This window comes from Schistocerca serialis, chromosome 2 (genome assembly GCF_023864345.2).
Source record: "Schistocerca serialis cubense isolate TAMUIC-IGC-003099 chromosome 2, iqSchSeri2.2, whole genome shotgun sequence".
Taxonomy (NCBI): Eukaryota; Metazoa; Arthropoda; class Insecta; order Orthoptera; family Acrididae; genus Schistocerca; species Schistocerca serialis.
Genome location: NC_064639.1, coordinates 902,114,352 through 902,129,184, shown reverse-complemented (window position 1 = coordinate 902,129,184; position 14,833 = coordinate 902,114,352). Strand labels below are relative to the sequence as shown.

Genomic DNA, 14,833 nt, shown 5'->3' with positions numbered 1-14,833 from the left:
ACAGAAATCATCAGCAAACTGCGTGATATGATTTTGAAGATCAGTGTATAAAGGTGGGTGGAATTGCTAATGCTGTAGTGATACCAATGGAAAGTGTTGGTCACATCTTTCATTGAACATGAGAAAGTTTTGCGCAAGGTGGGTGCTGCAAGTGCGGATCACAAACATATTTGCACAAGAGTGCTTGGTGCTGTTTTAAGTAAAACAGAAGTTACTTTTTGCCTCAATACATGACAGTGGATGAAACATGGGTTCACCACTACACACCTGAATCCAAAAAGCAGTCTATGCAATGTGTAGAAACTGGTTCCTCAGTTCCAAAGAAGACATGGATAGTGCCATTGGTGGGAAAGATCGTGGCGTCAAGTGTTAGGCATGCAAAAGGGAATTTTGCTGACCGAGTGCCATGAAAAAGGTGAAACCATAACTAGAGAATACTACTCTCAACTTCTAACGAAACTTGACACAAACATTCATGAAAACAAGCCTGGCTTAAAGAAGAAGGAAAAAATCATCTTCCACCAGGACAATGCACTTGCCCACAAAAGTCCTTGGCAATGGGAAATTGAGGGATTTGAACTACAAAGTGCTGGAAATGTACGCTATTCACCACATTTCGTTCCCTTGGACTTCCATCTATTCTCAGAACTGAATAAATTTCTCTCTGGTAAACACTTTTGTCCAATCAAAAAGCCATTGCTGCTGAGGATAGGTACTTTGCAGAACTTCTGGAGGAACACTACAACTAGGAGATAATGGCACTGGAACACTGCTGGATGAAATGTATTGATATTAGGGGAGATTAGGTTTGAAAAATAAACCTTTTTTGAAAGCATAAATTTTATTTTCACTATCAGGCTGAGAACTTTTTTGTCTGCCCTCTTACACTCAGGAAATTGTAAGAGTGAACCTCCCGATGATGAATAATGCCTCAGTGCTTAGTGGTGTCTGCCAGTGCAGTTTGATTGGGGGGGAAGCAGTAGCAGTAGCAGTTTTTGTCAAGATCTTGTAGCAGGTCAGTGCTTTTGAGTAAATCTCTTTTCTGCTTGCTCCACAATGTTGTGTAGTATTCCAGTGCCACGGAGAATTTAAGATAATTTAAACTTTCAGCATGTGCCCTGTTCTGTTTAGCAGTCTTCCATCACTTAACAAAACGTTACTGCAGTATGGAAATCATTGTAGGACGATCAGTGCATATCATACCAGTAAATAGAAGAACCCTTGGGTGTGACTGCATCTGAAATTAGCATATTTCTCTTAGGCTGCATTAAAATGATGATGTTCGGTATGCAGCCCTTTTTGACACATCAGCTAGTTTCATATAGTGCCCTTTTGTGCAAATAGTGCATCTGTGCATGTGAATAGCACTGCTATAAGTTATGTGAACTTGTCCATTTTTATTATGTTTCCGCAAAGTTGCAATAGCCAGGGATTAACCTGTTGTTGTTAACAAGTCCCATTTCCTTAGGAGATGAGCACTGAAATGAGCAATGCTCAATCCTCCATTCACAACCTTTCGAGAGATTGTACGTGATTGTCTGCCATAAGGTACTAGAGTGCTTAACAACTACAGATAGAAATGTGACAGGTAGTTCTTCTATCAGACATTGTTCCAACACACAGCTCAATAATTTATCAACTTTTTAGCTGCAATAAGTGTTAAAGTACCTGAGCACCCCATGAAACTTTGTTGTGTTTCCTTGAGAACAGGTTCCTTCACCTTACAGATCACACTCTCAAAAGTGTTTTGATGAACATTTTCAACTGCCAGAAAACTCTTCAGAAGAGAAGTGACTTGACGACTGGGTTTCTGCATGTCGAAGTGAGCTATTGAGTGTTTTGCAAAAGTTTCCTAGTACAAGTACCTTTCTACTGTGCGGGTTTTGATAATGGGTTTTGACGAATGTGTTCGTACAGAGACTTCTATATATGCGTGATTGTCTCATGCTGTGAAATAATCTTTTACAGGTCAGCATACCTAACAGTACTGAAGATGAGCAAGCTGCTTTTATCAGTAGTTGGCCATGTAATTGTACGTGTTAGGGATGATCCTCCACCCACTTCTGAAATGACAGACTACGTGGTATCCGAAACAAACAGCAGTACAGTAAATCTAAACAACCATAGCAATGCGAACACCATATCTCACAATCCAATGTCTGTTCTGCGGCAGGCTCTACTTAACATCCCCAATCAAAACACAGAATACATGCTGCGGAGTGTGGCAGCAAAAGTTGCACAGAGTCTGGCAAAAGAGGTAAGTCTTCTTCCTGGAGTAATTGAATTTTTAATGTCTTAAATTTAAGCTGTAAGTATATAACTGAAAAATTGGTAAAATCAAGTACACTGATTATTTCTCTTGCTGTGTAAGCATAGAACATTTTCCTACACTCTTCTGTCTAGGAAAGAAATGTTGTTTATTTACAAATGGAAATGTGAGTGATAGGACAAGGTGAGTACATAATTTGGCATGCTCATCCTCATAATCATTACTGATTTTAGTGGCTGCATGGTAGGTGATTGCTGTCATGTGGCAAGAAGTGCACTAGCTTATACATTCGAAACCAACTCCCCTAATTGTTTGGAAGCAGAAGTATGAATTTTAAATGCTCACTACTCTAATTTCTTGTCTCTCTTTTAATTTCTGCTTATGTATGAGTTGAAATGTGAGATATTAACTGTCAGTTTTGTGAATGATCATGATAGACTCTACCATTTATTTTATGTAACGTTAAATGGTTTCTGAAACAGTGGAAGTAGAAACATCAGTAGGAATGCAAATTGCTCATCAATGTGAAACTCTTAAGATTTCAGAGCTGAGGCTTCCTATTTTTAGGAGCTAAATCTGAAGCACTGAGAAGGAAAGTGTCTGCATTAATTCTAGTAGTTCCTGGTGGAATGAAAACTTTCTGAAATTCTACCTGAAGAGTTATGAAAAAGGTTTTGTAAAGGGTTAGTGATGTTAAAGCACTCAATTGGCCATATCAAGTGATAAAAAGCCAGAACAGGCTCATAGTTTATAGAAAGATGTTAACTGGGAGCGAGATGATTGAGGGGTAGTTAACATAAGGAGAGAACAAAAATGGAGGCAAAGAAAGGAGAGGCTGAGAATGATAACAACAACAGATACTTAAACATACTTGTTGAGTGAGTGGGGGACCCAGCTTCGAAATTCAGAAAATATCAATATCTCTTAAATAGACTGCTGATTCATGTTACATATGCTATATTATGTTAAAAGAAGTAAGTTTATTGAATTGGACAAGTGGAAACCAAAACAATTATAGCTCTGAGTGAATAAAATACATTAATGCAGAACTAACATATGTCTAATTTTATGTAGCTGCTATACATGAAAGGTGTTCAAAATCCTGTGATTTTTGAAAATTGCTGAACTGTGTGTGCTTCTCAATTAAAACAAACAATGGAAATCCAAGCTGGAATAATTACAGTATTATGAAAATGACAGACTGTCACAAACCATATAATGGAGATGTTGAGTATTATTCAGAATAATTCCGTTTGGCCAGAAGCTTACCCATTTAGCAGTCTTTTTGCTGTACCAATTTCTGTCTCAACATCTCCATTATATGGTGAGTAGCAATCCAGCCTTGCATAATATTATCTCAACTAAAATAGTGTTCTAAAATATGCTGTTTAAAGTTGAGCCTTGGTACTTTCCACTACACTTCATAATGTGTATTCTGTACCATTCTGTTATGTGTTTCAGATGGTGCTATCTGATGACAGTGATAGATCTCGGTTAATGTTCCTTCAGGCACTTCAATGGGACCTACCAGATATCAACACCATTCGAGCTGTTGTGCGGTTGGCATGGGCTGCAAGCAGTGGCAGCCTCCATCTACTTAATGCTTCACCAGAAGAACTGCATCAGATGCATGACAAAATGTCAACCAAAGTACCTGATACAGAAGATGTCCTAGGTAGATAAAGTTTCTTTTCTTTAGAGTCCAAGCACATGCTCATACCACACAATGAAAAGAAATGATATCAGATTTTGTTATATTCCTCAGAAAATCTGAAGTTAGCTCACTTTTCATGTATTGTAATGGACCCAATGCCCATTGCCAATTATTGTCTTTCTGATCTAGTTTGAAAAGGACCTCTGAATTATGTCAGTGCCAGTTCCTATCAATCACAACTGGTCGGTGATCTTTGTTGGAACATAGCTCTTTTCCAGCTGCTAATTGCATTAGGCCTTTACAAAGATGGCAGGTATTTTTTGAGGAAGAGATCCACAGCCTGTATAAATGGTTTCAATGACTCTAGAAGGCTGTCTATATTTTATGGTTTGCTGTTGCAATTTTGGTGTTGTGCTATTTCATTCATCTGGAAATAAACGTATAAGGAAGAAGTGAGAATGTTATTTCAGAAACAGCGGAAGTTCAAACAGTAAGCTCAGACATGTGCTAACATGCATATACTTAATGGTAGTTAGTACCGTTGCACAGTATGACTCAATTTGCGGTGGCTGTTACGTCCACTTAATTTACTGTTGTTGAACAAGCCTCACAGATATGTTTTATAAAGCCATCAATCCCAACAGCATATGCACAAAAGTATTGTTTAAAGTGAGAAAGATAATACTGAAAGTAAAACCAGTAAGCACTAATATAACAAACGTAATCAGTCCACTCTTGGTTTTTACTGCATACAAATTGAATATGCGTGTGGCTATAGAAAGTCACATTTTGATTAAGATAACAGCATAGTACATTATGCATTCCAAAACCAAGTAAAGACCATGGCTTAAAAGACAGATTATTATCCAACAGCTGTCAAAAATGTGATTTATTTAACACAACATACTGATCAATTTAAAGCAATATTGACTGTTAATCAACCCCAACTATTTCAAAAAAGATGTGTACACTGGTGCTATGTTGTTTAAACATCAATAATTAAGGTTGTCTGTTGCAAAGCCGTCATTCAACTGTGTCACAATATCAGTATGTTGAAAACGTTTTACAAGTACAGTTACTATTCACAAAATTTGTTGACTACTTAAATTATTTAATGAGCAACATGTTCCATGGTTTGATCTCATCATCAGGCTACAGTGTCAGTACAAAAAACAAGCGCACACATATATTATAGTTCCTTTGTATAGTCTTGGTATGTGGTGTGGTCATCCCTATCCTTGTGGTGTGGTAGTGTCCTCTGATGTGTTGAGATACCACTATTTCTGTACTCTTTTGAACTCCCTAGCCATTGCTCACAGACTTCTGGAGGTAACTTGAAACACAATAACCAAAGAAATAAACAGTGCATAGTTACTCTGGTTGCCATTACCTTTATTCAGCCCACCTTGTCACCACCTGTCCTTCATTCCTCCTCCTCCTCTCCTAAAACATGCCCAAAATATATTTTATTAGTCATTTCATTTCATGGAAAAGTTGCTAATATTCATTTTTATCTGTTTCAGTATGTAAAGAAGCGTTGGAGGTTTTGACGATAGCGCTTGTGCTGAATCCAAAGGCTTTGGAGAACTTTACAAGGGAAAGGATGTGGCATACATTTATAATTGACTTGGTGCTTTTGTGCAAAAACAGGTACACATCATCTTGATATAAGCTGTGACACTTCGATCTTTTTTATTTTAGCACTAACTTTTAGTGCCTTTTATTTATGTTACAGTGATGGAATCAATTACATGCAAGTGCTACAGCAACAAATGTTTATATTTCAAAAGATCAAAACACTCTAATTATATGTAAAATAGGGGAAACGCAACAACTCACCTGTACTGTGCTGATGTATGATGGAGTGAGGCATGCAACAAAAAGCAGTATTCACACTAGCAGTAAAGTTCTTGCTCTTTCTGTTACAAATACATACACATTCACATGTGCAATCACACAGACACCCAGGCATCCACTCCCACGACACTTAAACTCCATCTTGGCCTGATGTTTATCGACCATGGCTGAAGTTTTCTTAAGCAGAAAATGTCAAAATAGCAATTCTTTGGTAATATATAGGGGTGGTAAATCCATATGAGCCAACAGTAAGTGTTTCAATAGCTATAAGATAGCATAAGCACAGACAGAGATTTCATACAGCCAGAAAAGAATGTAAAACCCTAAAGTTCCATTGCACTCTGTGATCTTGACAAAAATGCAGTACAGCCTGTCTTTTACATTCCCAAAATTGAAATTTTCCCCACTGTTTACATTACTTTTTGTTGTTCCATTAAAATTCCTGTCATTAATATTAATTTACACCCACTTTTGCATTAATATAATTATAAATTACTTGTTGTTTAACCTTGTTGAAATAGCATTCAGTATCAGTGTAATGGTCATAGAATTATGCTGGCATTGTGTTGGTTTTAAAGTAATATTTACAAACCTTGTTGGGTTAACATTTTTTAGCCTTGAGCTCACTGGTTTGGAATCTGTGGAAGTCATTAAAATTCGGAACAATTCATGCTGCTAGTGCTTTGTTTTCTAACAGTGAACCATTAAGCACTGTTCACATTACATTAGTGCCCCCCTCCCCCCCCCCCCCCTCCCTGTAATATGCAAGGGTGCTCCTAGAAGTCGGTCTGGGGGGGGGGGGGGGGGGGGATTGGAGGAATGGAATATTGTTTCACAAAAGTCGAGTTGGGGTCCTTCACCGTCAAATTGGCAAAATTTGGTTTTACTTAAAGTAGTTTCTGGTAACTATTTTGGAGTTCAGGGTAAAAAATATGTATTAATAAATAATAAGACTCCCATTTTAAGTTAAATGATATTTATTGGTTTAGATAGTAAGCTATTTGCTACTCTTATTCTTTTGTTAAAATGTGTTTGAAATACATTGCAACCCAATTGCTACATAATGATTAAAAATGGGCTATAGCCCCCCCCCCCCCTTTTGCCACTGCCCCTGGTAATATGTACTGATTTTGATGGTGTTTAATTTTGAAGTTAAAAGTAAATTTTAAATTACTGTGAGATGACTGAGCAGCAACATTTTCCAAGATCATGATTGTCACACTCTTTTGGTGGTTCTTTCAGGATATGTCTAGGTTTCATAGATATTGGTAGGTTGGGACCTGACAGTATAACTTTTTAAGTGTGTATTGAAAGGATAGGCAAATGGGAAATGGAGGTGGTGTATTTGTCACGGTAGACAAGAAACCCAAAACCACTGAAGTAGAAGTTGAGTAGAAGTTGAAGCTGCACGTGAGATTGTTTGGGCAACACTCAGTATCTGAGGTTGGCATAAAATGAAAATTGGATTCTTTTATTGCTCACCAAACTCGTCTCGTAACATAACTGAAAACTTTGGAGAAAACCTCAATACACTTCTACGTAAGTTCCCCAATCATACTGTAATCATCGGTGAAGACTTTAATCATCCAACCATTAATTGGGAAAATTACAACTTCGTTAGTGGTGGGCATCCTGTGAAATATTACTAAATGCCTTCTCTAAAAACTACCCAGGACAGATATTTAGGAACCCCACTCATGATGGAAATAGATTGGATCTAATGGCAACAAATAGACCTGACCTATGTGAGGATCTCCACATCAAAACTGGTATTAGTGACAACGACATGGTTGTGGCAGTAATGATTTTCAAAGTACAAAGGACTTCTCTAATACAAGCAGAGGGATATATATATGTTCAGCAAACTAGATAAAAAATCAGTAGTGTCATATCTCAATGAGGAACTTGAAACTTTCAGCACAGCGTAGGAGCACATAGAGGAACTGCAACTCGAGTACGCGTTTGGCTATCCAGAGAGCAATACTTGATGCCTTCAATGACTACCGTAGCAGAATGTTGTCAAGTGATCTTTCACAGACCCAAAGAAATTCTGGTCATATGTAAAGACTGTTAGTGGCAGCAAAGTTACTGTCCAGTCCCTAGTGAATGAGACAGGAACTGAAATTGAGGGTATCAAAACAAAAGCTGAAATGCTTAACTCCTTTTTAAACCTTCCTTTCCAAAGGAAAACCTGGGAGAACCCCAGTTTAATCCTCACTACTGAAAAGATGAATGAAATAAGTATTAGCGTCAGTGATGTTGAGAAAAGAGCTGAAATTGTTAAAATTGAACAAAGCTTTAGGGCCCAATGGCATCCCTGTCAATTGTATACTGAGTTTGTGGCCGAGTTAGCTCCCTCCTCTCACTATAATCTATTGTAGGTCCCTTGAACAAAAAACTGTGCCCAGTTCTTGGGAAAAGGCACAGGTCACACCCGTCTACAAGAATGATAGTAGAAGTAATCCACAGAACTGCCGTCCCGTACCCGTGACTTAGATTTGTTGTAGAATCTTAGAAAAATTTAGAGCTCAGACATAATTGGGCATCTCAAACAGAATGACCTCCTCAGTGTTAACCAGTGTGATTTCGAAAACATCACTCATGCTAAACCCAACTAGCACATTTTGTACATGACATACTGAAAGCTTTCGCTTAAGGCAATCGGTTAGATGCAGTATTCCTTGATTTCCAAAAAGCATTTGACTCGGTACCACATTACGCTTATTGTCAAAAGTATGAACATATGGGGTGTCAAGTCAAATTTGTGACTGGATCAAGGACTTTTTGGTAGGGAGGATGTAACATATTACCTCGGATGGAGAGTCATCGCCAGATGTAGAAGTAACTTAGGGTGTGCACCAGGGAAGGGTGTTGGGACCCTTGCTGTTCATGTTGCATATTAATGAACATGCAGACAATATTAATAGTAAAATCTGGCTTTTTGCAGATGCTGCAGTTATCTGTAATGAAGTACTGTCTGAGAGAAGCTGCATAAATATTGTGTCAGTCCTTCATAGGATTTCAAAGTTCTGCAGAGATTTGCAACTTGCGTTAAATGTTCCGAAATACAAAATTTTGCACTTCTCAAAATGAAAAAAACATAGTATCCTATGACTATAATATCAGTGAGTCTCTATTGGTATCAGCCAACTCGTACAAATACTTGGGTGGAAGACTTCGTAGGGATATGAAATGGAATGATCACATAGGTGCAGTCATGGATAAAGCAGGTGGGAGACCTTGATTTATTGGTAGAATACTGGGGAAGTGCAGTCAATCTACAAAGGAGATTGCTTACAAATCACTCAACATTTCAGCAGTGGAAGACATTGACAACAGCTCACATCTAGGCCCAAAAGAAATAGCAATACTCTTGAGCAGTGTGTGGCATCATTAATGGGACAAATTGTGCAGAACAGAGTGGATGATCTGACCGAGTGTGTGTATCAATTCTGCAACCATGAAGGCTGCAAGATTCCTTGACTTCCACAATTATGTGGAGAGGTGCAGGAATTGCTTAATAGATCAAGAGTCCATTACACACACAATACTGGTACACGGGTAGAGGTGACTGTGTGGAGTGGAGAGGAATATTATTAAAAAAAAAATGGGTGAGACTGAATAACTGTCATCCAAGTCCACCAAAAACAAACACAAGATGTGTGTGTCCCCCCATGGACACAAAATAGGGCAGTTCATTGCTGCAGAAGCAGCAAAAAAAGCATTCCAGATTTAAAAGCACACACATTCTTCAAAATTGATGACGTTTTACTGTGCCTTGGAACTTGGTAGATTTAAATGCAAGATGCCTTTAATAGTTTCCACAATGGCGCCCTAACAACAAACATATTCTCTTTGGATTTCCTGCCAGATTTTGAGATAAAGTTTACTAATTGCAAGATATAATCAATACCTTCACTGAGTGATCACAATGGTAATGCTACCAATGATGGTGCCACCAAAGCAGTTTTGCAAAGTTTGTTTCCAAAGAAATGGAGTAAATATGCAGAATGATACAATATATAAATTAAAATTGATATTATGAACTGAAGGTAGTGTGCGTACCAACTATTTCTCCCTTTTAGTACCTTCCAGCTATTTTCCAATTGATGTCATAGTGGGTAGAGGTTTGTTGGTGGGTTGGAAGGAGTCAAAAGCAGTTGTTGGCATTAGTAACCTTTACTATGTTTAGTGGACAGTTATGCCCATGTCAGGCTGGCGCTGGGCAGCAGGGGTTGTGCTGTTGGACATCGTTGCATGAAGCATAGTAGTAATGAAACTACTCTGGCTGCCAGCAGTGTTGGCCGAGTTGTGGAGGTGGTAGAGATATCAGAGTGAAACCTCAGACCTATATCTGGCTGACGGAATCTGGCACTGCCAAGCACTCAGTGGCGGAGAGGGCATCACTTTGGCTCTTGGCCTATCAATGTTTGGGCTGGACCCCCCTGGCAGGTGGTCCTGCCTGGATGAGATGGACTGGGTAGCAGCCTCACAGAAGAAGCTGACACTATAGTGGATATTTGGATGTTGATTCAATGACCAGCCTGGTCAGGTGGCCAGTATTTATGGTAAGTGGCTACCACAAATGTTATGCACATTGTATGCCGAAATGTCCCTAGGTTCATTAACCAGCTGACCGTCAGTCGGGCTGTGGTGTCTAAGCAGTTACCATTCTTTCCAGCATATTATGGCAAGTGGCTGCCTGCAGCGACGAGCTCCCTTGTGTTAGGCTTACACCATTACAGTGCTCATTTTTTGCTCCCTTTTTAAAATATATTTGTGTATACAACCTGTGATTCCATTAATTTGTGATAGACCAAGTGGTAGCCAATTGGGGCATTGCATGTAAATGATACCAGGATTGTAGTTTTTCCCCTTTAGTCTGAGGATAGTTATAACTCTCCCCCTTCCCCCACTACACTTCCCCCCTCTGCCCCTACACTCCCCCCCTCCCCCTCCCCCCTCTCACCACCCCTTCCCCCTCGTACAAGTGCAGGAGATAGTACAAGTGCAGGTAATGATGGCCAAGAGAAACAGTGTTAATATTTTTTTAATAGTCTTTATAAATATGAAATGGATTGTGTTTTGTTGGATGAGTGTTGTTTAAATGAAAAAGTTATGTGATCGCGATATACAGTTGCGTAGTTGGGAAGACTTCTTTGATTTTTCAGCATATGAAATTGTGCTTTACTACTGAGTCAGCAAAAGTGTCTTTTTGTATTGTCACCAAGTGGCAGCAGCAGAACACACACACACACACACACACACACACACACACACACAAATGTTTAACTGTGTATAATAGCCTCAGATTTTCCTGTTTTGCTAGTGTGAATTTTTATTTGTATAACTTTTTGCTCACATTTTCTGCTATACTATTTTCAGAATATTAAAAATTAGATTGTGCCATTAACACTGATTCACTTGCTATGAATCCTTTCAGATCTGTCAGATTGTCTGCTGCTGAACAGTTCTTGATGATGTCAACGTGGTGCAGTGGAGGGCAACAACCGCTACAATTCTGCATCTCTCTCCTCTTCAGTGTACTTAACAATATTGTAGTTGAGAATGCTAGAAATTCACATGAATACTTTCAGCTGTTATGTCGACTGGTGAACTGTGCTTTCATATCTGGTTGTCCTGTGCCTAATGCTGAAACTTTGCTCAATAATGAGATTTCCTGGCTGAAAAAAATCAGGGTAAGATTAATTTCTATTTACATTATGAGATGCATGCTTACCAACAAATGCAGAACATTGTCACAATTACAAAATTAGTTATGTTCATAAATGTCCAATTATAATTTGTGTATCACAAGGAAAAATAGCTTCAGTTCACCACACAGAAATTTGAGAAAATAAATTTTGGCCAAGTTTGTATAAAGTTTCATTTGATGAAAAGCAATATATTTTAACACTTTGCACTGCTGTGTCATCAATTTATTTATGGCATTCGTAATGCAGGTAAAAGTATACTGAGGTTGGGCACTGACAAGAAGCCAATTTATGTAACGAAAATATTTTGCTGTTGTCCTAGTGTGAATTTGAAATCAAGAGAAAGCAAGCACTATAGTATTGCTCATACTATAATAGTATTGCTCATACTATAAAATATTATTTCATTGTCACTGAATAAATTACTTCAATTTCTACTGTTCAGCAGTTGTAACATTGAGATAGTGTGCAGAAGTACCATCTCTCTCAAAATAACTGGTCTCACTAATGTATATATACTTTGCAGTGATTCCTATGTATTGAAGAAGTCAAAAAGGAATTCTTGATAAAGTTAGCTATTTTTAGTTGTTAGTTATTGTCCTTTTTGCTTGTTTCCCCATGTTGCCTTTGATAGTGATTTTTTTTTTTTACATTAAGTGCACTTAGTCTCAAGTTTGTTATTGAGTCCACAACTGATGAAATTAATCTCTCAAATGTCAGTATTTTTATTGTTATTTCAGATAACTAAATTTTTGTTATTTGTACTCTGATTTCCTTCGACACAATCCCACCATTTGTTTTATGTTGTTAACTGATATTGGCCATCATCATAATAATTGAAAGTATTGACAGATGACCACATAGTCCGCCAAAGCATCGCTTGGTGATCATCTTGTGCTTTCTCAATCATTCTCTTTGAAAGGTCATTGCCAATTTCCTTCCCCATCCTTGAAACAATCCCAGCTTATGCCCTCTCTCTAATGACCTCAATGTCAATGGGATAAAGTCCGTCAACACGTGATGAAAATCATTTTTCGTCCCAGTTTTTTCCAAAATGAAAAAGAAAATTAATTGTTGTTCATAATTGATGCAGCACCTCTACTCCACCTAAGAAGTAAAGGCATGCAAGACAAAAGTCCACAGTCATTTACCTTAGGTCTTTAAAACCACAAGATTGGTTAGTAGCACCTTTTGAGAGCTGTATAGATGGTGCAGCTGGTTGATATATTCTTATCTTTGTCCGCCACTTGTATTTTTCCCTTCTACTGTCCTTTCAATGATACTTTTAATGGTACCATCATGTCTAAAAGATGTCTGATCCATGTAATCCTTGGGTATTCAATTACCTCAGGAGAAAAGGCTTCTCTTCCTCCACTCTGTGCAGCATTTCTTCAGTTGATATCTTGTCTACCTAGGAAATCCGGAGCATTCTGCGGTAACACATCTCGAAGGCTGTTATTAAACATTTTTCTGTTCCTCTGAGTGTCCATGTTTCACTTCCATACAGCAGCACACTTCAAACAAACATCTTTGAGGTTTTGCTTGAGTGTTTGTCAATGCTGCTGGATGTGAAAATGTGTTGTCTCTCGTTAAATACAGCTTTTGCCTGGTGGTTTTGGCTTGCAATATCCTTCCTTAACCTTTTGTCTGATGTAATTTTACTACCTAGGTAGGCAAAGGATTTGATGATCTCCAGCTGCTCATTGTGAAGTGAGCATTGGGCAATGGTGTTTTTGTCTGCTCATCACTAAGATTTTTGGTTTACCTTCATTAATTTTCATCTTATAGGAAGATGTGAGAGTGGTTTTCACATGGACTAGCATCACTTCTAATTGTTCTGCATCTTCACTTAACACTGCAATATCATTGGCAAATCTCAGTGAGCGTATTTTCTTACCATGAATTTTAATTTGTCCTATGTCTCCTAGTTTCTCCTTAGCTTTGGCTATTGCCCTCTGATTGTATCCATTGAAAAAGAAAGGAGAGAATGAACAGCCCTTTCATAGATTCTGCTTAATAGTACCTCCTCCTTGATGATCTGCACTCCTTCATTACAGCTACCACTTCCGTATGTAGTCATTGCAGTACTCTTCCATCCTTATACTTTATGCTAGTCTCTCTCAGCATCTTAAAAAGTTGTTGCCAGTCTACCCTGCCAATTGCTTTTTCCAAATCTATGAAGGCAATATATGTGTCTTGGCCATGAATATTGTTTCTTCTGTGCCTCCACCTCATCTAAAGCCAACTCGTCTTCCATGATCATTGCATCTATCATGCCTCCTATCCACCTTAGAAATATAGGGGTCATGATCTTCAAGGCGTTTTTTACCACTGAGGGTTGTATATTGTTCAGATCTGTTTGAAGATGCTTTATTTGGTATTGGCACAGTGATACATTTTTTAAAAGTCCAGTGGGAGCTCCCCATTTCTGTAAATAACTTGTATGAAATGGAACAAGTTCTTTATATAGCTGTTCTCCAGTAGCCTTGCTGAATTCTGCTGGTATATCCTCAATTCCAGTGGCTTTCCCAGGTTTTAGCTGCCTGGCCGAAAGGTCAAACTCTTCGTGCAAGATAGTCTCCCTTTCCTTCTGGACCGATTTCCTCATTGTTCTCAGTTCCAGATCTTTATTATTCCCTGCACACAGTTTTCAGGGTATTGTTTCCACTTTTCTACTATGCCTTTCTGCTCATGAACTGTTTAATTGATTTATAGGCAGATTCCAGCTTTCCTACCTTGATCATTTCATTCAGTTCTTTGCTGTGGTCCTCCTAGTATTGTTGTCCAGCCTTTTTTGACTCACAGATGATGTCATTCCTCAGAGCTCTACATTGCCTTTGTCCTTCGTAAGTGTTCTTTTGTTTCAGGTTATGCCTTAAATTTATTTTTGTTATTATGCTTTTTGTAAGCCATTGTTTTTATGCTTTCTGTTTATGCCTTCTGTTTCCCTATTACTTAGTTTGCTGCTCACAGGATATTGTTTTCAAGAACTCTCATTGTTCTTAAACATTTGTGGTGGTGTTCATAACTGTAGCAACATTTATTTGTTCCCAGTATGTTGACCTAACCAGATCATTTGTTAATTTGTTCAGATCCCAGACCTTTCTTAAGGTTTTTGAATGTCAGATTGCATTTCCATGTCCCTATGTTATGCTAACTATCAATGTCTGGACCTGGATGCTTTGATTCCAGAACCTTTGTCTAACTGGAACGAAGTCGGTCTGACATCACTTCCTATTTCTAGGGACTTTCCATGTATACCTTCTATGTAGATGGTGTTGAAACCACTTGATACATATTGCTAGGTAATGCTCAGTACAGATTTTACTAATCTATCTC

The 14,833-nt window shown here is 38.3% G+C and overlaps 1 protein-coding gene across 1 annotated transcript in view; it reads left to right on the top strand.

Annotated features, from left to right (window-relative positions):
* The window catches only part of LOC126458245 (probable ubiquitin carboxyl-terminal hydrolase FAF-X), a 314,613-nt gene that overhangs the window by 165,159 nt on the left and 134,621 nt on the right, over positions 1 to 14,833 (top strand). Inside the window, exons 21-24 of the mRNA XM_050095144.1 lie at positions 1,969 to 2,257; positions 3,731 to 3,944; positions 5,447 to 5,573; positions 11,224 to 11,479. Of these exons, the coding sequence (XP_049951101.1) occupies positions 1,969 to 2,257; positions 3,731 to 3,944; positions 5,447 to 5,573; positions 11,224 to 11,479 (886 nt within the window). The remainder of the gene's footprint in view (positions 1 to 1,968; positions 2,258 to 3,730; positions 3,945 to 5,446; positions 5,574 to 11,223; positions 11,480 to 14,833) is intronic.